The sequence below is a fragment of the Balaenoptera ricei genome, chromosome 1 (genome assembly GCF_028023285.1).
Source record: "Balaenoptera ricei isolate mBalRic1 chromosome 1, mBalRic1.hap2, whole genome shotgun sequence".
Classification (NCBI taxonomy): domain Eukaryota; kingdom Metazoa; phylum Chordata; class Mammalia; order Artiodactyla; family Balaenopteridae; genus Balaenoptera; species Balaenoptera ricei.
Window position 1 is genome coordinate 43,547,055 of NC_082639.1, and position 25,014 is coordinate 43,572,068.

At 41.3% G+C, this 25,014-nt stretch overlaps 2 protein-coding genes across 3 annotated transcripts; both read right to left on the bottom strand.

The window, feature by feature from the left end:
• Nucleotides 1-1,291: 1,291 nt before the first annotated feature.
• TXNDC12 (thioredoxin domain containing 12) lies at nucleotides 1,292-23,907 on the bottom strand. 2 transcript variants are annotated; one of them, XM_059922330.1, is made up of 7 exons: nucleotides 23,686-23,907; nucleotides 14,043-14,103; nucleotides 7,666-7,718; nucleotides 6,792-6,865; nucleotides 5,094-5,163; nucleotides 4,225-4,308; nucleotides 1,292-2,144 (listed from the first exon to the last, which is right to left on the bottom strand). In XM_059922330.1, the coding sequence occupies exons 1-7, from the start codon at nucleotides 23,780-23,782 to the stop codon at nucleotides 2,065-2,067; spliced, it is 519 nt and encodes a 172-aa protein (XP_059778313.1). In that variant the 5' UTR covers nucleotides 23,783-23,907; the 3' UTR covers nucleotides 1,292-2,064. The 2 variants fall into 2 exon arrangements, with proteins under 2 accessions (XP_059778313.1, XP_059778321.1); XM_059922338.1 differs by lacking the exon at nucleotides 1,292-2,144 and adding an exon at nucleotides 2,170-2,825.
• KTI12 (KTI12 chromatin associated homolog) lies at nucleotides 10,693-12,562 on the bottom strand. Its single transcript, XM_059898496.1, has one exon. It carries the CDS (start codon nucleotides 12,328-12,330, stop codon nucleotides 11,266-11,268), a length of 1,065 nt encoding a protein of 354 aa, XP_059754479.1. The 5' UTR covers nucleotides 12,331-12,562; the 3' UTR covers nucleotides 10,693-11,265.
• Nucleotides 23,908-25,014: the final 1,107 nt, after the last annotated feature.

The following is a 25,014-nucleotide window of genomic DNA, read 5'->3' on the forward strand; positions in this document are numbered from 1 at the left end:
TTTGGGAAAATGAAGACCTGGATATCAATTCACTAAAGATTTTGTGCCCATGTATTTCTTGTAAAGACTTTACATACCCCAGATTGAAAACTCCTGTTCTGAGTCACACCTTAGAGCATAAAGGCGGTAATGTAATGTGTGGTGAAAAAGTATGAGTTTGGAATAAGACAGGGGTCGTTAGAATCCAGTATTTAGTCTAGAAACTGAGGGCAAGCCAATTCTCTCTCCAGTTTCCTTTTCCATAAAATGAAGCTAATAATACCTATCCATTAGGACCATTAATGGGATTTAAATAGAATGAATGAAAAGAACCTACCACAGAGCTTGACAATTCACTTGAAAGTACATTGTTTAGAGACCTTGGTGCACAGGACAGAGGAATAGCCTCTGCCCTAGAGCATGGTTGCCTGATGACAGCTACAGGTGTGCAAACAGGTAATTACAATATAATGTAGTGCTGAGCCAAGATAGATGTATTGGGGAGAGGGGCATTTTATCCTCCTGAGAAAAGCCAGGAAAGTCTGCAAGAGGTGGCTCAAAATGTGAAGAATGAGTAAAAAGAAGTTTTAGGCAGAGGAAACAAGCCAAGGAAAGACAAAAAAGCATGAAAGAGCATGTTGTGAGGGGAACTTGAAGCAATTTGGTGTCACAACACAAAATGCAAAGACAATGGGAACAAATGATGTTGAAGAAGCTTCCTAAAAGGCATGGTAAAGATCTTGACTTGATCCTGTGCCTTGGTTTCCTTGTACACCTCAAATTCTTGTATAAAATGGAAATGATAATAGTACCTTTGTCATAGGCCTGTTAGGACTAAAGGCAAACGAAATGGGATAATACACATAAAGCACTTAGAAGAGTGCCTGCCACATACTGAGGCCCAAATATTTTCTAATGTTAATATTATTTTCTTGAGGGTGGCAGGAAAGGCTTTAAGCAGGGGAGTGACATGGTCACATCTGTGTTTTGGAAAGATCACTCTGGGGGAAGTAAGGAGGATGGATTACAGGAGAGAATATTGGAGGCAAGTAGGCAAGTTACAAGGCTGCAACAATAAATAGTCTAGGAAGTAGAGAAGGCCTGCCCTGTACAAGAGTGACAGTGAGGAAGGAGGGAATACAGGTATTTAAAAAGTAGAAGAGAAGAGCTCTGATGCCCATTAGAATGTGGGAGGTACAGGTGCACGAGGAGTCCTAGATAGAGCTCCTAGATTAGGCCCTCAAGGTTAGTTTTCTTCCTGAATGATCTCCCTCCCTCCATTCTCCAATAACAAAAAGGCCATCACAACACATTTCCTTTTAAAGTTTTATTAAAGTTTAATGGAACAATTAATATATATATATATATTTTTTGGTTAACCCCAGTACAAAAATACAGTTGACGACTTGACAAAAATGGCTCCATCTAGGGCTTGAAGGTTTGAGTTTCTCCAACAGTAACAGGGGAAAGCATGCTTCCAGCTGGGCTGAGTCCAAAGCACACAGCCATTCCTGCACACGCATGCGTGCAAACAGGGAAGCCAAGCCAGAGAAGAGGAAGGAAGTTGAAGGGATTCAGGAAGAAGCCCAAGATTATTCCCAGGAGAAAAAGAGAAGAAACGGGCTGGTCTCCTTGGTGGGGTAGAATTACGGATTTACATTTAGGACTTATTGTTTTAAATGATAAGCTATTTCTGCAATTTTAACATTATAAAAAAGATGCTTCTGGTCTCTTTTCACCGCTAAGGTGAGTAAAGCAGGAGGAAATGGAAAGATTCAACTACTGCAGTGTGAGGAGTAAACCTCCAAATGGCTCAAGTTTTGTGTCAAAAGGTGTCATTCTTTTACCTTCAATGACAAAGAGACATTTAGGTGAGAGGGGACAGGAGAAGGAGGTCTGCCACACTCTGCTGGATCACAAACATGGAGACCAGCTTCTGGCAGCAGAACTCTTCCACAGTGAGAGGGCCCCTTCCCATGTAGGCAGGAACAAGGTTTAATTGTTCTGAGTGATTCCTCAATATTCCCTTCCCTGCTGCCTTCCTTCCAGAACAGTAACTTTGATGAAAGAAGGGATACATTCATGTTACAACTCATCTTCAAGATGTTTCTCTCTGAAGGCATCACCCGTCAGCCTTTCCTGAGCTTCCTTCATCCCCTGAACAACTGTGAAATAAAGGTTGAGGGGAAAAGTATGAAGCAGGTCTTCAATATTTGACATGTGACAACCAATACAGATTTTTATGTTTTAGGAGAAATATAAGAGGAGCACAGGATCTGGATTCAAGATCTAGTTCTGGATTTTAGCCCTGGAAAGTCTCTTGAATTTGTTTCCTCGTCTATTAATAAGGTGATGCTACTTACTTCACACAGATTATAAAAATTAAATGAGAGAATGAATAATAAATGTGCTTTATAAACTATGAAGTCTTACAAAAATGTTAGTAGTTACTTTGGCTTACCCTCCAGGATTAGAGTTGAACCCCTGTCACAGGCTGTAGATATTCACTTGACACTAAGGGAATAGAAAACATCTTCCTACCATCCCCATCATCTCTTCTGGAGGAATGCTGCATTTATTTCATTTCCTGTGGAGGTTACAGGTTACACTGGTATGTGTGTGCGTGTGCTTGGAGGGAGGATGGTCTTCACTGAAAGAGGTGGTCATATCTAGTATCAACTATGTATGGAAGAAGTCAAGTTCTCAGGCACAGGAGAAACCTGGAAGGCAGGCCCTGGGCAGACGGAAGATGAAACTTCTCATCTATCTTGGGCATCAAGGAGGGCAGCTGTTTTGGTACAGGCTCCCCATACAATGGCAGGCCAGTTGTTAGGCTGAGCCAGAGTCTGTGAAAGCAAACCAGGTAGTATAGTTTGTTACATCCCTTTTGTTTTGCCCAAGCCTTTAGTAAAGCCAGGTTTGAATATTCCAGTTTCATGTCAGCTGAGCCATGGAGAATTCAGGCAAAGGGTTCTGTGTCCACATTTGGACTAATGTGTTAAAGGATGATGCTGGTGTCAAGATGAAAGTGGGAACTTCATGAAATCCTAAAAGGAAAGTGAATTTCAAGGGTCAAGAGTTGGGGACCTATGGGAATTCCCTGGTGGTCCAGTGGTTAGGAGTAGGCGCTTTCACTGCCGTGGGCCTGGGTTCAATCCCTGGTCGGGAAACTAAGATCCCTCAAGCCTCACAGCCAAAAAAAAAAAAAAAAAACAGAGTTGGGAACCTAAAGTTCAGCTACCCTTCTCCATGTGGAAAATTTCCCTGTAACACCAACCTCCAGTGATCTGCATTTGGGTAGGAAAGATGACATTCTCCTTACCCATGGAAAGGAGAGGATAACCTCTTTCCTCTCCCTATCCTGAGAAATAAGATTTCCAAGGACTCAGAACATAAAGTGATCAACAACCTGGCAGCACGGCAATGGGAGACACATGGCAACTTAGCAAACAACCCTCTTTTACAGATGGCAGGGAGAAATTCAGAAGGAAAACAGTGACAGTACATGGCATGAATTCCAACCTCTCCCTCTAGAATGATTGTGCTCAAGGATTAGAGAACAAAAAAGCATGACTGACTTATGATTTCAATCTTCCCTCACATGTTTGTGCTGACGCTGTTCCCTCTGCCTCGAATGATGCTTTCCACATTCCTCTGCTGGCCAGGACTCAACCCAGTCACCATCCCCTCTAGCATGCCTCACGCCCTCCCCATGTTGGGCTACACTCCCCCCTACACACACATACCCCTTGCTTCCATAACTTGATATGTCCTCTTCATATGTGTCCATAGACACAAATTCTTATCCGTATCCATCTAGATCCAGTTAAAGTTTACTATCTATGAAACCTTTCAGACTTGATCAGCTAACAGTTAGCATTCCCCTTCCTTTGAATTCTCACAAGAATAGCATTAGTGCAGTGGAAAAAAACTAAGTTTTGGACTGAAATCCTGGCTCTGTGACTTTTTAACTGTGGGTCCACGGGCAAGTGACTATTTCTGGGAGCCTCAGTTCTTCACAGTTTCCTGTGGGTCAGTTAGCTCCCAACTGGATTATAAAAAGCTAGGGAAGGGGCTCAGTCTTATCTTTCTCTTATACTCTACACAGCATCTAGCCAAAAGCTAGTCATGCAGCAGATGCTCGGCTAACATGTTGAATTAGTTTCCCATCACAGACCTTGCATGTGGTTCATTCTACTGAAACCTAGCAGCAACCCTCCCTCTTCTCTCTCAACATAACCATACCTTGCTCAGCACTGATGTAGAAATACTTGTAGCTGGGGTTTCCATTCTCATTGATGATTTCAGGACGCACCTTGCCACTGGGATCTATTGTAGACAAAATAGCAGAGGGATTGCAATAGTTACAACAGAGAGGTACTTCAAGCACCATATGGTACACTAGGCCTTCTGGAAGACGAGACCTGCCCATCTTTGCAGCCCATTGTCTCACCACCTTACCCCTTGTTTTTTATGTTGCAATCACAATGAATTCCTTGTAATTCCCTGAACACAACCCACCCCCACCCTCACTCCCCACCATGCCTTGGTATATGCTGGTCCCTCTTGCTGGCATGTTTCTTTTCTGTCTGATAATGGTGGGATCTATATTTTTATTTGTATCCCCCATAGAATCTAGCAGAATGCTGAGCAAAGATTAGGTAGTCATTAAATATCTTTTATAAAATTGTTTCTGGAAAGACATTTTTCTTGTTATAGAATCCCATTGCTTCAGCCTCACTTCAGGGTCAAGGGTGGGAACTGTGGCTTATCTCAGTCCCTGTAGTGCCTAGCAGTGCTTGACATATGGCTGATGCACAAACGATTGCTAAATGGATAAATGAATGATCACTACTCTCCCACTGCTCACAAAAGCAGTTAGTTTTGGGGTTTTGTTTTGTTTTTTGTTGTTTACAAAAGCAGTTAGTTAATGGGAAAAGTTTTCCTTCAGATCTGAGGTTCTGGCATTCAGAACTCCCCACTCTCTCTTGAAACTGGTTTTTGTTTTTGTTTTTAGCCATCCCAATAAAATTTCACTAGGTGGAGTCAGTGCCTTGATTCATTTCTCTCTCCTTCTGTACCACGGATCCCCAGATTAAGACCTTTCACCTTACCCAGGAACAGGATTCGTGGAATATAACCCCCATCAGGGCTGAAATCTTCATCTTTGGGCTCTTCTTCATCCTATTAAGTATAAACCTTAAGTCAGATCATGTTCCCTCTCTCCTCAAAACCTTTCAGTGGCTTCCCCTCCCACTCAGGGTAAAACCTTAAGTCCTTGCAGTGGCCTAAGAGGCCCTACTTCACCTGCCACCTGGGCACTTCTCTAACATCACGCCCTACCCCTTGTTTAGTCTTTTCCAACCACACTAAGTTGCCTGCTATTGCTGTCATTAAACAAGCTGGGTATGCTCCCCACTCAGGCTTTTGTATTTGCTCTTACACTCTGCCTGGACACACTTCCCCCTTCATCCACATGGCTCACTCCCTTTTCTGCTTCAAATCTTTGCTCAAATGTCACCTTGTTTTCTAACCACCTAATTAAAATTGCAAACTATCCCCTCCATTCTTCATTTTTAGCCATAGCATTTACCACTATCTGACACATATTTTACTTATTTGTCTGCCTCCCCATATTCAATTCCTCATATGTAATTTAATGACAGCAAAGAATTTTGTCTGTTTTGTTCATTGCTGATTCTCAATACCTACATCACTGACTTGCACAGTTTTTCTTGAATGCATGAATTGATGAGACTGACATTTTAGTACAATTGTGAAGTTATAGTTCTCCCAGGAGACATGACCACACAGTTAGCTTTCTTTTTAAGAAATCTCTCCAGTTGGAGAATGCTCACTGAACACATTTCTGTTTCCTGTGAGTGGTGATTCTAACTCACCACAGAAAGCGGTGAGGCGTTTAGATGCATAGAAATCAATAGTAATTTTGTCGTTTATGGTGTGATTCCCATTTCAGAAGTTATATCAAATAGTTAATATAACTTTGCCTTCAGTGAGGTGTGTCAGCATTCAGGCTATCCACTAGCTTTATAAGCAATCCCTTAGCTACCTCAACATTAACTGGTAATGTGTTCAGAAGATTTCCAGTCCTATGTTTAAATAAACATCATTTTATAGAAACAGGGCTAGGAGTATCATCACAGAGCATCCGAGCATCCCACATTGGACGAGTACAGCCTAAAAGGTAGCACAGCTAGGTCATAGAACCTACTCTTATCACCTATTAGGCTCTATGACCTTGACTAAATCACCTAACTCCTTCAGGCCTAAGATGCTCAATCTGTAAAACAGGGATAGCATCAATGGCCTAAAGATCCCTTCTAACTCTAAGATCTGATATTCTGACTTGGGATTCCAAGACATCTTGTCAATGTGAAGTACATAAAGGATATCTAATGAAATAAAAGGAAGCTCTACATATAAGCCCAGCACAGAACAGGGTTTCAACTGAATCATATTTTGCAGGGAATTGTAGCCTACACATGTGACTACATCTTTAGTTCAGTTATACAAAGATGTAAAAACATGTCATAATCATAAGCTAAAAATAAAGGGACCTTAAAATTTAGTCATCTTATCCAATCTTTCTTCTCCTACTTCCTCCCACAAATGGGGGCTTGATGGCATTCTACCATATCTGATGCAAGACTTAGTATTAGAGTTCAAGAGAAAAACAAATACATACAAGTAGACAGCTCTGCTGAGTAAGATTTTATACCATCAATGAGGCTAACTCTAAAACAGTAAAGACTTAAAATCATAGCAGAAAGGAGAAACTCTGGAAGTCTTACCTCAAGATTTACCATAACAAAATTATGGGAAAGTTCTGAAATTTCTGTAGACTCTGCAAATTTGGGCTTTAAAGCTAGGGGGAAGAAAAGATTTTGGAACAGAAGAAAACATCATTGTCATACCCAAACCCTAATTTGCTGTGATGATTCATATAACTGACCCTTTTGCTAATCTTAAGACCCAGAAATCAGGACACTTAAATTCTGGTCCTGCTTCTGCCATTTACTTGCATAGTTATGTACACTTAAGTGGCTGACTTTATTTCTCTGAAGCTTTCATCTAATTTATAAAATATAGATAACAGCATACTGACAAAAAAATTATTACTATTGGTTTTTTTACATATTTCAATAACATCTATTTAAGAATAGATGTAATAAAGACAATAGAGTAACAATACTCTACCACTATAGTATATGTATTATTAAACTAGCAATTTACACTAATTTTATACTCTTTTTCCTACATGATTTTATTAAGTGTAGCATACCAAACAAAAGAAGAAATCTGACTGGGAAGTGGCAGGCTGGTATACCAGAAAGAATACAGGCTACAAAGTAAGAAAACGTGGACTCTAATTTGGTTCCCACCTCCTCCAGTAAGACCACTCCTCATGTCTCTCTCTGTTACATACAACTGTCCATACAACTATTGTAGCACCTAATCCCATATTCTACATAACCATATCTTAACTGCCTCACCCTCCAACCCCTTACAAATACAACTGCAAATTTCTTGAGGGCAGGGAATCTATACCATAAATTTCTTCGGTATTCCTTCAAGCAATAAGCAGTGCTGAGTCAAAGTCAGTGTTAATATTTTTTAAACATTAATATTTGAGAACACATCTGAGGTCTGATCATTTGCACCTACCTTTGCAAGCTCCACACCAGGACTTATGGATAATCACCATCAGGGGTAATCCACTTAAAAACAAAATGAAGAAATTATAATCTAGTAATTCCACTTCTTGAAATATATTCTAATAAAATGACCAACCAATGAAGACAAAGATTAATGTACAAGGATGTTCATGTAGTATAATTTCAATAAGAAAAATTTTAAGACAATCTATTCAATTATAGTGGACTATTACAACAAAATTATTGCTAAGTTCTGACATTCTAGTAAATTCTGCAAATTTGGGCTTTAAAGCTAGGGAGAAAAGACTGTAGAAGAAAACAACAAATTACAGCATTTCTAAATTTTATGGTTATATAACCACTGAAACGTTAATAAAATTTTTCATTGGTACACTGTTAAAGGCTAGAATATAAAATTATTATCTATAGTTTAGTTTTAATTATACAAATATGTAGAAAAGAGTTTAAAAGGAAATGTTCCAAAACATAATAGAGGTTATCTCTGGATAATGGGATTGTGGATTTTACTATACTTTTCCTGTATTTTCCAATTTTTCTACAATTAAGTGTAATTTTTTTTTTTTTTTTTTTGCCACACCATGCGGCTTGTGAGATCTTAGTTTCCCAACCAGGGATTGAACCCGAGCACCGACAGTGAAAGCACCAAGTCCTAACCACTGCACCACCAGGGAATTCCCAATTAAGTGTAATTTTTATAATCAGGGAGGAAAAAGCTTTTTCATAAAATAATAAGCAACATATTCCACCTGAATCAGTCTTGGCCAGCTGAAGCTCTTACGCTCTCAAGGCTCAAATGCCGACTTGTAGAAGGGTCCTATGTAATCAGACGTTGGCTTTCTCCATCATCCAACCCCCATATCACCACATCACCACAATACTATCACAGCATTTACCACATTGAAGTGTATCTTTTATTTACCACATTGAACTGCATCTTTTTATTTACTTAGAGCTTCTTAAGGAAAGAACTCTTAGCTGTCTCTATACTCCCTACACCTAATATAGAGAATAATATTACTGGTAGCAAAAACTTATACAGCATTTACTGTGTACCAGGTACTATTCTAAATATATATAAATTAATTTAATAAGTGTCAAATGAATTATTCAGCTATCTCATCATAGGCCTACTACAAATCTGGGACAGAATGGTGCCTCTAATACTTGTAAAAGCTTATAAACTAAATGAGCAGGACAAGGTTAGGTAAGAGGTGGAATCTACATAACCATAATAATAATAGCCAAATGTGCTAAACATTTATTATATGACATTGTTGTATGTGCTTTACACACATTATCTCATTGAAATCCTCAGAACAGGGCTTCCCTGATGGCACAGTGGTTAAGAATCTGCCTGCCAATGCAGGGACATGGGTTCAAGCCCTGGTCCGGGAAGATCCAACACGCTGCGGAGCAACTAAGCCCATGTGTCACAACTACTGAGCCTGCACTCTAGAGCCTGCGAGCCACAACTACTGAGCCTGCACGCCACAACTACCGAAGCCTGCGCACCTAGAGCCCGTGCTCCACGATAAGAGAAGCCACCGCAATGAGAAGCCTGTGCACCGCAATGAAGAGTAGGCCCCGCTCACCACAACTAGAGAAAGCCTGCACGTAGCAACGAAGACCCTACGCAGCCAAAAATAAATAAATAAATTTATTAAAAAAAAAAAATCCTCACAACAATCCTAAGGTAATGGTCTCATAATAGAAATGAGAAAACTGAGACTTCCAAGAAATTAAACATTTGGCCACATAAATTCTAGGTTCTGCCACTTAGTAGTTAACTTGTAAGTCTGACTCCAGAATCAATATTCTTTCTGACCACTATCGTCTACTTCAATTTAGAACAGCAAGCCAGAATCCATGGGTTTAAACCCAATCAACCGATAATCAACTAACTTGGAATTCGAGGATGAAAATGGAAGAGGCCTTAGATGCTGCCTAGTCCAAACCTCCATTTCATGCAGGAATCCAGTCTCATATACCAGAAACAAAAGGTGGTCCAGATAACCTGATAAGCAAGAAATAATCAACAACCAAGGCAGCCCATCCTTTTAACAGCACCGTGCACTTACAGAGCAGTTTAGAATGTCTTGCTTTCTCTTTTCTCCCAAGCAAACTCCTATTCATCCTTCTAGAGCAGAGGTAAGCAAACTAGTCTGCAGGCCTAATCCAGCCCACTGCCTGCTTCTGTACTGCAATGATATACAAACATATACAAACATGTTTTTTTTTTAACATTTGAAAATGTTTGAGAAACAAATCTGAAGTATAGTACCTTGTGATATATTAAAATTAAATATAATTCACATTTCAGTGTAACTAGTTTTATTAAAACACATTCACACTCATTTGTATACTTATTGTCTATGGCTGCTTTTGTGCTACCATGGCACAGTTGATAAGCTGCAACAGAGACCCTATGGTCCTCACAGCCTAAAATATTTACTGTTTGGCCCTTTACTGACCCTTGCTCTAGAGTGACAGTCCAAATGTAAACACCTCTGTGAAGCCTTCCCAAAACCACCTTCTCTCAACAGCTAGTTAGTCCTATTCCTCCTCTGGGATCCCAAAGCATTCTAACCACTAGTCCTTTTTATCCTCTAATCACCTGTTTACTTGTCTAAACCACTAACTTCTCAAGGGCAAAGACCTAATCACCCGTTTACTTGTCTAAACTACTAACTTCTCAAGGGCAAAGATGTATCTAATACATCTTTGAAAAACACAAGCACTGTTAAGGTAGGTACCTACCATTTGTTTACTGAAATCAATGAAAAAAATGAAAAACAAGCTTAAAGTGCTATTTGTCTTGAAAAACAGAATGAAGCATCCAGTTATGGGAGTTGTCATAACAGTCACTCTAGGTTAAGACCAAAGCATCGAGACTCTCACCCAGCACTATGAAAGTATTTTCGATCAAAGGCATAACAGGGATACCTGTGTATCTAAAATGTTACATTAAGTAAATTACATGAAGAACATAAAGCAAAAGAAATGCCAGCACACTGTCTTCATCTGAAAGATTTTATTAAATGAAACAATCTAGTGGTTTTGTCTTTCACCATTAGAATCAAAGCTTCCCAAGGACAGAAACCAGTGGATCTATCTGTGATCCCAGGCCCCAGGACAGAGACTAGCAAAAAGTAGGCACAGTACTCAAAAATCTGTGGTTTGAAAAAAGGGCCAGTACAGATGCAAAACTGTGTCATCTTCAGTTCTGTTCACAATTATTTTAAAACAATTCATCCATCCAGTCTGCTTTCCCACAATTCAGATGGGGGAAATCAGTGGTATGTGATATCCCAAGTAGAACCCAATCTAAGCAAACCCTGTCCACCGGAGCTCTGTCCTCTACAGAAACTTGCCAAGCTCCTCCAAGCTAGTTCTCCATTCTCTCTAGTCTCAATTTATGCTGTAAACTCAAGGCCTGGCACAGAGGCATTCAGAAACGTACGAGTTAATCAGTCACAATAGCTCTATTTCCACGCGTCAATATATTCTGCAGACCTTCAGATTACTCTTCCCAGAGAAAGAGAGTGCAGTGGTTAGACAAGGAGCCATAACTTTCCCCCACCAGCTCTGGTTAGTGCAGGCTCTGACTCAGATACTGCAGAAACATGTTGGCCAGTTGAGGCAGGTTCTCATTGTTGGGATGCATTTTGGTGTAGGAAATAAACTGGCGACGGAGGCGACTCAGTTCTGCCATGGTCAAAGGCCGGGTAAACCGCAGATGCTCTGTGGTGCCAGAAAGCTTAAGCAAGTCTCCAGGGACTGCGCTCTTCTGAGCTTCCATCAGTCCTGCCAACACCTGGCTGGTGACCTGGTCCAATTGGTGCAGAAAGGTGCCGGAGGCAAGTGGCTGGGACTGTGTAGACTGATGGGGTGGAGGAGCCTGGTTCTCAAACAAGGCAGCTCTGATCTCTGACAGAGGCAACGGCTCCTCTAAGCCCACCAAGGTGAACAAGGGCCGGTCCCAGCGGTTCCGAGAGTCGGGAGCTTCGAAGCGCAGCGCTAGGGCCTCCAGAAGTTCGGGAGGGTAAAAGGCACCTGACACATGCTCCGCAGATTTCTCGAATTCCGAAGTCACAAGAACTGGAGAATCTGGCGTCCTGGTTTCCTCCCGCTCCAGTTCCTTAGGTACTTCTGCCTGGGCTCTCCCATTTACTACAGAGTCCACTGCCTGCGGTTCCCCGAGGACACCGGTGCCCGCCGCCAGAGGTCTCCCTCCCTCCTCAGCTCGCGGCCTCCAACTCACACTGACACTACGGCTCGGACTCTCATCCGCGCCCGCCACCCGCGGTCCCCCGCTCAGACCGCCTGGCCTTACGCAGTAGACCAGGCAGAGCGGAGTGCGCGCCGCCCGCGCTAGGCAGTACAGCTCGTAGCGGAAGCCCTTGATGTAATTAAGCGAGTCGAGGATGACCACTTCGTGGCGACTCAGACGCCGCTCCACGGCCGCTCGCAGGGCCCCACGCAAGGCCTTCTCACGGGCCGAATCGCCGTACACTGTCGCGTCCTCCGCGCCCAGCACCTCCGCGTCGTCCACCACGTACACCGCGCGGCCCTCGGCCGCCAGTGCCACGCGGAGCTCCTCCGCGCGCCGGCTCTTGCCGCTGTACGGCAGCCCGCAAAACACCACCAGCGGCATCCTCCCAGGGCGCGGCCATGTGCAACCGCGCAACGTCAACTTCCGGGTTGCCGGCGGCTCCGATGCAAACCGGAAATGCAAGCTACACTTCCTGCCTCCCTTGACTCTTACAGGACCTCTGTTGCTATGGAAACAGGAGTTCTAGACCAACGAGAGCCACGTCCTGCTCTCTCCGAAAGGAGACGGAGCTTAGAACGGCATCGGTTATTTATGTCAAATGTTATACGTCTCAGGAAAATGTGATCTCCTGGCGGCCAAAGACTATGTCCATCAATTTATAACGGAGCCTTAAAGAGCATTAAATATTGCAAAACAATCAGCACTATATTTAGCAAATGGAAGACAATTCACAAATACTAGTTCCCCTTCATTCCTTATAGCCAATAACATTCAGTAACTGTTTATTCAATAACCATTTCAATCATTCAATATCTTCATGGTTGGGAATTCAGAGATGAACATAAAACAGTCCCCCCCACAGAGCAAGGGTCTGAATGGGAAAAGTCAGGCACCTACAAGCAGAATAACATACAGTCTAATGGACAGAGGTAGGTTGGGTTATAAAAGTACAGAAGAGAAAAACAAACTGCCCATAAAAATTGCCAAAGACTTTACCTAGGAATAGTCATTTGATTTAGAAAGTGAAAAACTAACAGGAATTTTTCTCCTGGGTAAGGATGCCAGATAAAATATAGGATGCCTAGTTAAATTTGAATTTCAGACAATCAACAAAAAATGTTTTTAAAATAAGTATGTCTCAAATATTACTTGGGGCATATTTAAAATTACTTATTGTTTACCTGAAATTCAAATTTAACTGGGCACCCTTTATTTTTATTTGCTAAATCTGGCAACCCTACTCCTGCATAAGGTATGAGGCTCAGAGCCATGAAGCTGTAGGATCTGTTCTAGCAAAAGCAAGCACTATAGTTTGGTAGGTGCAGAAGTGTGAGTATTTCTGTGCAAGGATGTGTATGTATAAAGGAAGTGCACATACATTGTATCTTTATATCTCTCCAGTACAGTATAGTAGAGAATGTTCAAGTCTTGGCTATGCTACTTACTTACTAGCTGTGTAAACTATTGTCAAGTTATGTAACCATTCTGTATCTAAATTTCCTCTCCTGTAAAATAATAACAATGGTTCTTATTTCACAGGCTGAACCAACCTCATAGTTTGTGAGGATTAAATAAATTAATGAATGTAAAGCACTCAGATCAATGTTTAGCCTTTCCTCCCCTGTCCTGCCTTTTCCTCCTCCTTTGTATAAGTCTTCTGTGCATAGACTAAACCTACTTGGAACTTAAGACTATTCAACTTGAGACTATTAGGCAGTATGGTTTACTGGTTGAGTGTAGGCTCTGAAGCCAGAGTGTCTGGGTCCAGATCTTGGCTCCACCACTTAACTAGCTGTGTGATCTTGGGCAAGTTATTTAACTGATCTGTGCCTTAGTTTTCTCATCTGTAAAATGAAGGTAACAACAGTACCCACCTCAAAAGAGTTGTTGTGAGAATTAAATGAGTTAATTCACATAATTCAATGTCTGGTACATAGTAAGCACTTAATAAATGTTAGTATTATTATTTTTGTTGTTATCAGGCAGCCCCTCCATTGCTCTGCCTTGGCATAATCCTTCACCTGAAATTAATGCTAAGTTGATGGCTGGAAAGTGTTTTACCACCATAAGTAACCTAAAACCATATCTTGTACCTGGCAGCTGCTTCTTTCTTCCCATCTTCTAGTGTCCTCCAATGAATGTGATCTCCAAAACCTGGAAGGAAAGAGCCTCATAAACATTCACACATGAACAAAGGGCAAAGACCCAAGAAAGAAATGTGGCAATGTTCACAAGATACTCATAAAAAAAAGGCTTTCCTTTGTCAAAAGCATGGTATTCAAGTCCCAAATCCACTGCTTTCTAGGTGTATGGGACCATGGACAGTCTTATACCTCAAGCCTCAGTTTTCATACCTGTAAAATGGAGATAATATAGCCTAATTCAGTTTTTAAGGAGATTAAATTAAATAATGGTGGACTTCCCTGGTGGTGCAGTAGTTAAGAATCCGCCTGCCAATGGAGGCGACACGGGTTCAAGCCCTGGTCCGGGAAGATTCCATACGCCATGGAGCAATTAAGCCCATGCGCCACAACTACTGAGCCTGCGCCCTAGAGCCCGTGAGCCACAGCTACTGAGCCCGTGTGCCACAACTACTGAAGCCCACATGCCTAGAGCCCGTGCTCTGCAACAAGAGAAGCCACCGCAATGAGAAGCCCTCACACCGCAACGAAGAGTAGCCCCCGCTCACTGCAACTAAAGCCCACAAGCAGCAGCGAAGACCCAACACAACCAAAAATAAAATTAATTAATTTTTTTAAAAAAGACCTAAATGTAAGACCTGAAACCATAAAACTCCTAGAAGAGAACATAGGTAGAACACTCTTTGACATAAATCGTAGCAATATTTTTTTGTATCAGTCTCCTAAGGCAAAAGAAATGAAAGCAAAAAGGAACAAGTGGGACCTTATTAAACTTAAATGCTTTTGCATGGCAAAGGGAACCACTGACAAAACAAAAAGACAACCTACCAAAATGGAAAAAAATATTTGCAAATAATATGACCTATAAGGGGTTAATATCCAAAAATATATAAACAGCTCATACAGCTCAATATCAAAAAAACCAACAACCCAATTAAAAAATAGGCAGAGGATTTGAATAGACATTTTTTCAAAGAAGACACAGAAATGGCCAATACAGACATGGAAAAATACTCAACATCACTAGTCATCAGGGAAATGCAAATCAAAACCACAATGAGATATCACCTCACAGCTTTCAGAATGGCTATCTTGAAAAAGACAACAAATAATAGATGTTGGAGAAGATATGGAGAAAAGAGAGCCCTTGCACACTGTTGGTGGGAATGTAAATTGGCACAGTCACTGTGGAAAACAGTATGGAGGTTCCTTTAAAAATGAAAAATAGAACTACTATGTGATCCAGCAATTCCACTCCTGAGTATATATCTGGAAAAAATCGAAAACAAATTCAAAAAGATACATGCATCCCAATGTTCATAGCAGCATTATTTACCAACAGCCAAGATATGAAAGCAACCTAAGTGTCCATCAACAGATGAATGGATGAAGAAGATGTGGTAAATACAGGGGAATTCCCTGGCAGTCCAGTCGTTAGGACTCAGCACCTTCACTATGGTGGCCCAGGTTCAATCCCTGGTCAGAGAACTAAGATCCCACAAGCCGTGCAGTGTGGCTAAAAAGAAAAAAAAATTATATATATATATATATATATATATATACATACTTTATATATATATAATGGAATATTACTCAGCCATAAAAAAGAATTAAATTTTGCCATTTGCGCCAACATGGATGGACCTGGAGGGTATTATGCTAAGTGAAATAAGTCAGACACAGAAAGACAAATACTGTATGTTTTCACTTATATGTGGTATCTAAAAACTAAAAGAAATTAATGAATATAACAACAACAACAAAAAAAAGAATTTAGAACAGTGTCTGGGACTGGAGAATTGCTACAAGTATTTGCTATTAATATAATATACCAGGCACTATTCTAAGTACTTTACCAATATTCATCTTCATAACAACCCTAGAGGTAGGTACTCTTATTAATACCATTTTACAGATGAGAAAACCAAGGCACAAAGTTTAAGTAACTTTCCCAAGTTCACACAGCTAATGAGCATCAGAGCTGGAAACTGAACCTATGCGCTCAGGGTCCAGATTCCTTACCTTTAAGCACTAAACAATGCTGTCCTTCAAAGCAGAAGGAGGTAAGGACAAAGAGGCAAGGGAGGGAGTAGACAATGCAGGGCCTGATAGGCCACTATAAAGATTCTGGCTTTTACTAAGCTCTTAGTGGGTTTTGAGCAAAGTATCAATAGTAACATGATGTCATTTCTGTTTTAACAGGATTGCTCTAGCTTCTGTGCTGAAAACAGACTAAAGGAAGTGTTATGGGTTGAACTGTGTCCCTCCAAAAATGATATGTTGGAGTCTTAATCCCCAGTACCTCAGATTGTGACGTTACTTGGAAATAGGATCTTTATGGAGGTAATCAAGTTAAAATGAGGTCATCAGGGTGAGACCTAATCCAATATGGTGTCCATATAAAAAAGGGAAATGTGGACACAGATATGCACACAGGGAGAGAACCCAGCCATCTATAAGGAGAGAGACCTGGCACAGACCCTCCCCTCAGGCTTTAGAAGGAACTGATACTGCCAATACCTTGATTTTGAACTTCTAGTCTCCAGAACTGTGAGACCATAAGTTTCTGTTGTTTAAGCCACTTAGTTTGTGGTGCTTTGTTATTGCAGCCCTAGCAAACTAATACAGGAGAGAAAGGCAAAAACAAAAGAGACTAGGAAAGTGGTTATTGCAATAATCCAAGCATGCAATGACAGTGGTTTGGACCAACTGTGGTGGTAGAGGGAGTAGATCCTATCAGATTCTGGACATATTTTGAAGGTAAAGGCAAAAGGATTTTGTTCTGGATATGGGGTGAGAGAAGTTAAGGATGACTCTAAGGTTTTTGGCCTGGGCAACTAGAAGAATGGAGTTGTCGTTAATAGAGATGGGAAAGAGAGTAGGTGGAGTGAGTTTTAGAAAGGAACATTAAAGAGCTTGGATTTGGAAATGTTCATTTTGAGATGCTTACTAGACATCTAAGTAGAGATGCTGAATAAGTAACTGAATATCTGAGCCCGGAATTCAAGGGACAGTTATCAGCATACGGATGTTATTTAAAGCTTAAGACTGAATAAGATCACCATGGGAGTGAGTGTAGATGAAGAGGGAGTCCAGGAGCCCTGGAGCACTCCCAGGTTAAGGGAGATAAAGAAGAACCAGCCAAAGACATGAGAAAGAACTACCAGTGAGATGAGCAGAAAACCAGCAGCACATGGAATCCCAGAAGCCAAGTGTTTCCAAGATGTTTCAAGAAGGAAGGATGATCCACTGACACCAATGCTCCTATTAAAATCAGAAATGACCACTGGCTTTAGCAAGTGGAGAATAATGCTGACCTTGACAAGACCAGTTTCAATAGAGGAGCGAGTATGAAAAGATGATTAGAGCAAGATCAAGACAGCCCAGGGAAAGAATTAGAGAACAAGTACACACAACTCTCTTAAAGAATTTTGCTGTACAGGGGCAATTGCTAGAGGGAGCTGTGAGTCCATGAAAGGTTTTTATTCAATATGGAGGAAAGTATAGGATGTTCAAAGCTGATAGAAATGATATAATAAAGGTAGGAAAACTGATGATACAGGACTAAAAGGGAGAGTCGAAAATATCTTGAGTAGATGAAAGGAGATGGGATTTAGTACTCAAGTAGAGGGATTAGCCTTTGCTAGGCGCCCTGATAGTTCATCCAGTAAAGACAGGAAAGGAAGGACACATGGATACTGGTGCTCGAAGGTAGGTAAATCTCATGGTGACAATTTTTGAAAGGTCTCTTCCGAGTCCTTCTACCTTCTGTTAAATAGGAAGCATGGTGACTGGCTGAAAGCAAGGATTGTGGAGGAAGTATTGGAGGTTTGAAGAGACAAAAGTAAATACAAAATAGTCCTCTGGGAGAAAACCAGAGAAACTAAATGATAAAAGGCATGTTTCAGGAAAGAAGTGATTCCAGAAGAAAGCCTAAATACAAGGAACAGTGAGCAAATTAACTGGTAAACATGTAGATAAATCTAAATATTATCTCTATAAAAAATTTTAATGCTCAATTTATAGAGTTAAAAAAGGAGAGAGAACTAAAATATTGGCCAACAACAGCTTATAAGGAAAGAGAAAGAGACTGAAGTTAAAATATTCTAAGGCCCACTAACCATTGGGGGGTTAAGAGATTAATGTTAGATTTTGTTAAATATGCGAGTAAAATTTCAAAAGTAACCACTAAAAGAAAAGAACGAGAGTGCCAACTTCCAAACTCATAAAGGAGATAAAGCAAAATAAGAACCAGCAAATACTCAACCCCCAAAGAAAGGGCAAAAAAGAGCAAAAAAGAATAGAAAAAACAGTAGCAATGGAAATTGGATGAGAGAAATAAGACCAGCTCTGTCAATAATCACCACAAACATAAGTGAACTAAACTTGCCAGTTAAAGTTAAAAGACAGAATTTGTCAGATTTTGGTTAAAAAAAAAAAAAAACAAAAAAAACTGCCTCTATGTTTACAAGAACACCTAAGACAGAAGGACTTGTAAAAGTCAAAAGTAAAATGATTGAAAAATATATCCCAGGCAAATGTCAGCCAAAAGAAAGTCAGGGAAGCTAGATTACTATCAGGCAAAATAAAATTTCTCCATAAACATGGACTACTCAGAAGCTAGCTAACAAAGCTTACAGTCATGGGAGGTTATTGCTAAGAGAGAGCCTAGGGCAGGGCTGTTCAATTGAACTTTCTCCAGTGATGGAATTTTCTATAGCTGCACTGTTCAATATGGTAGCTATTAGCTGTTGAGTACTTGAAACATGGCTAATGCAACAAAGGTGCTGAATTTATTTTATTTTATTTTAATTAATTTAAAAATTAAGAGTGACATATTCCTAGTGCTACTTTATCGGACAGCACAAACTTAGAGATCAGTCTAATCCTCTCATATTACAAAGGCCTGGAAAAAGGAAGAGGCTACCCAAGACCACAAAGGAAGCCACAACCAGAATTTAGTCTGATTCCTAATTTAAATGCTTTTCCAGTGCCCCTGGCTGCCCTACTGCATTATCCCTACAAGTAAGTTTAGAGGTATAATTTGAAACAGTTCACTACGTGTATAAAATTTCTTTGAAAATTCATATTAAAAAGTACATTGGAATTTTTCATGAGTAAGTCAGCACCATCATTTTTTGAGTGCTTACTCTATGTTATAATTACGATAATATAAGAGCATTAATGACTAACACTATTATGGCATTTATTATATGCCAGCCATTGCTGTTCATGCTTTTACATGTATTAAATTATTTAATCCTCACAATAAACTTATGAGGTAGAAACTTAATTGTCTTCATTTTACAGATATGGAAGGTGAAGTTAAATAGCTTGCCCAAGGCTACAGTGCTAGTAAGTGCCAGCTGGGATTAGAACCTAGGTGGTGGTGTTCCAGAGTCTGTAGTTTGCTCACGATACTTCACTGACTCTCTAGCAAAGATAAAAATGAATAAAGGAATAAAGGAATGTGGCTTCACGAAAGCAGAATGAAAACACAGACTTCAGGTCTGGAAAACCTGGGTCCTTATGTTCCCATTCAAAAATAACTTGAAAAGGTACAGTGCTTACTGTGTTGCTACCTACTCCCCAACAACACCCACACTCACACCCATGCCAACGTGGAACATCTGAAGACAGTCCAATTTCCTAAAGTATCACCTGCACAGACACTTTATTTACTCCAGTTATCTGCAGAGTGAGCTGAAAGCTCCCATGTTAGCAGCTCCTGCCCTAAAACATTAATTTAAAAAGGGGGAAAAAAGGGAAAGTGACAATTTCCAAACACAGCATTTACATCAGAATTCCCAAGCCCTTCATGCTCAAATTGTTCTCATGAGTGTAAGCTAAGGACATCAGAAAAGTATTATCCACCCTCTCCCAGCTGACAAAACAAAAGGTTAAGTGCCAGAACTGGCAGCCAAGTCTCTGAAACAGGGAACACTGTACCTAAGAGGTGGAATAACACAGTGGCTAAATGAAGTCTGTCTGCATCAAACAGACCTACTTTAGCCACTTGCTGTTTTCCCGTATGCAAAATATGACTAACAGAAATATTTGTCCCATAGGGCTGTTGTGACTGTGAATAGGTCACAGTATGGAAGGTAAACATTCCATACGTGTCAGTGCCAAATTTGCATTTGAGACTTGACAAAGCCATCCATTTCTGTTTCAGGCAGGAGAGCACATGAACCGCCCCCACTGATAACTTTCTCATTTCTCCTTTAAAGTTTTCAAAGGAGTTTCTGCACTCAGAGCAGCAGTGGTATATTGCTGAGAACAGAAGCTCTGGAATTCGTATCTCAGCTGGTCCACTTACTAGCTATGTGACTCCTGCTTCCCATTTTAGGTTCTTCATCTGTGAAATGGGGATAATGATAAAAAAATATTACCTATGCTGTAAGAAAAAAATGGATTTACACATGGATAGATGACTACATGGAGAGAGACATGATAGGACAAGGATAGTCAGACATCAATGGTAGACCTGGGAGGTAGACATAAGGGGGTTGTTCACTGCGAAATTCTTTCAACTTTGCTATGTGTTTGAAAACTACTGTAATAAAATATTGAAAAAATAATATCTTAATGAATGAAAATATTTATTTAATAAAATGTCAACTTCACAAGGGAAAAAAATATATTTTCTATCTTAGAGGGTTATTATGAGGATTAAACCAGTCAATACATGAAAAATGCACAGAACAATTCCTGGAATACATCAAATATACAGTAAATGTTAATCGTTACACTCCTCCCCACAGGTGATACATATTCCAAATTTTTAGCACACGGAAAACAACAAAATTATTTTAGAACTCTAGGATGTTAGAGCTGGAAGGACTCTTAGGAATCATTTCTAGTCCCAGCTCTCTCATGTAATAAATGATCCCCAGGGAAGACGAGAGCTGGCTATATAGTCTGACCAGGATAAAACTCAGGCCTCCTGATTTCTATCCAGTGCTCACACCACACCACTGTACTTCCTCTTCTTAATGAAAATAGTATGGTCATTCTGTCTCTCCTCTCTCCAAACCACCAGGCCATCTTCTGGAAAGAGTCAAAACTACTTAAACATCTGGGAAGAAATCTTACTCATCACTGCTCCGGGTAGCACTTTTTTGGGATGTGGGTGGTGAGCTGTAATCTATTTTCCAAGAAACCATACCCACAAGATACAAAAAAACAAAAACAAACAAACAAAAACAGTTTGAAATATTATTAATTCCTTTCAGGAACAATTCAATATTCTTCTTTGGGAGGATATAATAATAAACACTTTTCTAAGTTTGTGACACATATCAAATACCTTTTGTTTTTTCGTTTAATCCTCACAACACAGCCCCCCCCACACCAGGTTGCCCTTCTATATGCTCCTAAGTTACCTGCTATTTCCCTGCTCATAGTGCATATCACAGTGTCATGTAACTGCCTGCTTACTTGTCCTGACAGTCTTCAGACTATGAGCTGAAAAAAGACAGGGATCTCAACGATCATGTGTACCATTCATTTCTTGTTTCAACAAATATTCCTGGGCACAAATAAGACAGAAATGGTCCTACCTTACTGGGGCAGTCTGTACTTTCCAAAGATGGTGGCAACAATATCTCCCATTCCACATGCTCTTTTTACAATGGGACCTCAACATTCCTCCCATGGGGGATAGAGGGGGTGTGGTTAATGTCCCTTGCCCTTGAACATGCCCACAGAGTACAGTGGAAGTGATGCTATGTGACTTGTACAGCTAGATGATAAAAATGCCATGCATTTCCATCTTGTTCTCTTAGGGCACTCACTCTTGGAATCTAGCTGTCATATGGTGAGGAAGCCCACACTAGCCCATGAAGACAGACCACACGTAGAAGTAACCAGCTCAGTTGAGGCCCCAGACTTGGAACCAAGACATATACCTTCCCCCACTGTGCCTTGTTTGAATTCCTAGCCCACAGAATCATGAGCATAATAAAATGATTTCTTTACACCACTGAATTTGGGGGTGGTTTATTATGCAGCAATGGTAACTGGAACAACCACACAGAACTTAATGTCTAACAAGGAATACTGAATACGTGACTCCAAGGTATTGCCTACACCTAACACAGTAAACTGGAACAGGGTAAATTATTTGTTGCGTGTCTGAGGTAGTTATTATTCTGCCCCTTTTGCAGATGAGGAACTGAGTTTTGAGAAGTTTAGCAACTTGCCCTCGGCCTCTCAGCTGGTTAGTGGCAGAATAAATTAAAACTCAAATCTAAACCCACACTCCTAACACTACACTCTTCTGTCTCCTTCATTACTTAAAATTTTACACTAAATATACAATAATCTGCTTTAAAATGGGACTGTCAGTACTTAAAACATTCTGGCTCAACAGAATTCACTGTGCAGTTTCATCATTGAGATGGAAACCCACAGGTCACCTCCTCAGAGAAGTCTCCCTTGACCTTCCTAGCTCAAGTAATGCCAGCTCCCTCATCCTTCCCCAGCCTTTCTACTCCATCAGTTTCATTTTCTTCCCAGAACTCATCCGTAGCTGAAATTATCTTGCCTATTAATTTGTTCATGTGTCTACTCTCTGTCTCTCTGAATTGAATATAAGCTTTGTGAGAGCAGGAACCTTGTCTGTCCTATCCATTGATATATCCCTAGTGCCTAGGACCATGCCTGTAATACAGTAGGTGATCAAAAATTATTTACTGAATGAAGGACTGACTGCATTCAGGCACACTGAATGTCCACCCAATCTCATCACCCACCAATAAATGTGCAAATAGGGAGGATAAAACACAATTAAGAACAGCAGGACTGCAGCAGAGACATTCCATACAGCAATGTCAGTACAAAAACAAAAATACAAAAAAGGAAAGGGAGGGGAGTGCATGCTACCACACAACCACTTAGAAAAAGCATAAAACCCTGAATTCAAATAAAGATGTAGGTAATGGGATGGATGGAGTAGGGGGTCACACCTCTTATTCTCCATTCATAACCACTGCCCCCTCACTCTTCAAAAACACTCAGTTTCTTCAGACACACCTACTGAACCACACCAAGGAACCAAGGACAACTGTTGGTGACCCTCTAACATCAGACCTTTGACCCTTCATCTGGCCCTTCCTTTTGTGCCAGTCACCCCTCCCTAGGATACAGGTGCTGTTCGCTCCAAGGTAAGGAAGCAGTAACCTAGCTCTTCAAAGAAGAGGTGAGGAGGGGACTCTTCAGACCCAGGGCAAAGGTCTAAATATACAGGTCCCCAAAGGTCCTATTTCTCCCAGGAGAGAAGGTAACGGTGCCTGAGGACCTACCAAGTGCTAGGCACTATGCTGGTCTCTTAAGCATGCTTTTCCTAATATAAGGGAAATTCCTTACCCCAACCCAAGAATTCAGGGAGGCCTCAAGTAAAACTTCCCCATCTCAACATTCCCCAGACCCGCTACTCCTTACCCCAAATTCCAGGAGCAGTTCGAGAGGATAAAAACAAATCTACCGTGGCCACAGAGATAAAATGGGAAAGGGATCATGTTAGAACAAGAAGAGGGTTGTACTGGGCTGGGGCCCAGGATAAGTAAAAATTAAGATAAGAACGCGGTCTGACCCTTTCCAAGCCCATTATGTCCATCAGAAGAGGTGACGAGGAGCAGGAAACTGAAGCCCAGCAAACAGGTGGCTCCGAGACGAGGCCGCAGCTCCATGGTGGTAGGTGCGCGGAGCCACGGGGCTGAGCAGACGTAGGGCCCGTGTCTTAGCAGAAAGTCCGCGCGGTTTCCCAAGTGCGGCTCAGCCCATCCGCTCTCGTTCCCAGATTTTTTTTTTTTTTTTTTTTTTCCCCTAAGCCTGAAGGAAGTGACGTTAGACGGATGTGGGTGGTGCCTCCGGGGTCCGGTTTGGGACGAAGTGAGAGTTTAAAGGTGCAGATCACGAAGAAGGTTGTGGGGGCTGCTTTTGAGCGCTAGTTGCTTCCCCAGGTTCCGGACTTTCAGTCCGAGGACCGAGAGAAAAGATGGGCCGAGATAGTGGGGGGATGGGGAGGAGGCTCGGGAGAACCGTTGCTGCTTGCGTCCGCCTGCAGGCTAGCCCCTCCCCCCCAAAACCGCTGCACTTAATATTCACTACGCAGATTATTGATCTGTGAAGTCAGCAGCACCCAACAGTGGGCGGGGTGCCCATTGGCTTCGGGTCACCCCTCCCCCTTCGCAAATAAAAAAAAGGCAGACAACCGCATTTCATTCTTAGGTTCCTGCTCGAGTCTCGAAGAGACCTGGCAAGTCTGTTCTGCGGTGCATGGTCTCGTGCCTGCAAGAATGCCCCTTCCTGCTGGAGAAGAAGCACTGCACCTTATTTTTCCTTGTAACCCAAATTCTTCCACTCAGGGATGATGCAATCAACTGATGCAAGCTCTGAGAAAACCAAACTTGGAACCTCTCATTGCAAAATTGACCTAGCTCTTCAGGGCACCAAGACATAAGTTACTACAGGCACTTAAAGTGTAAAGCTTCTTCTGGTTAAATCTATTTGTTTCTGTTGTTTTTAAAATTCGTGGGTTAAGAATTTCTCAGTTTTCCTCTCTGATGCATGACAAACAGGTCAAAATTTCCCGTGTCTCCTCCTGAGTGGAGACTAGTTGAGTATGCACACTCGTGAGTCCGCACTAGTTAAGCTCGACAGTGCGTACTTAATTCCTAGTTAAAGACATCCGGCAAAAGTAGACATCCAAACAAAAATACACACAGCCCTTTTATTAGGCTCCCTACAAACTGCAGGAACGGACACAATGGAACACCAGGGAGACTGCAAGCTCCAGAATGCAGCGGCACCTGCCGCTTTTCTATTGGGAGGCGCAGAGCAGCCTGGGCTTTGTAGTTCGTATATGGGCTCCCGGGATAGGCTGCTCTGGTGAGAGAGAGGCGGGGCCGGATGTGTCACG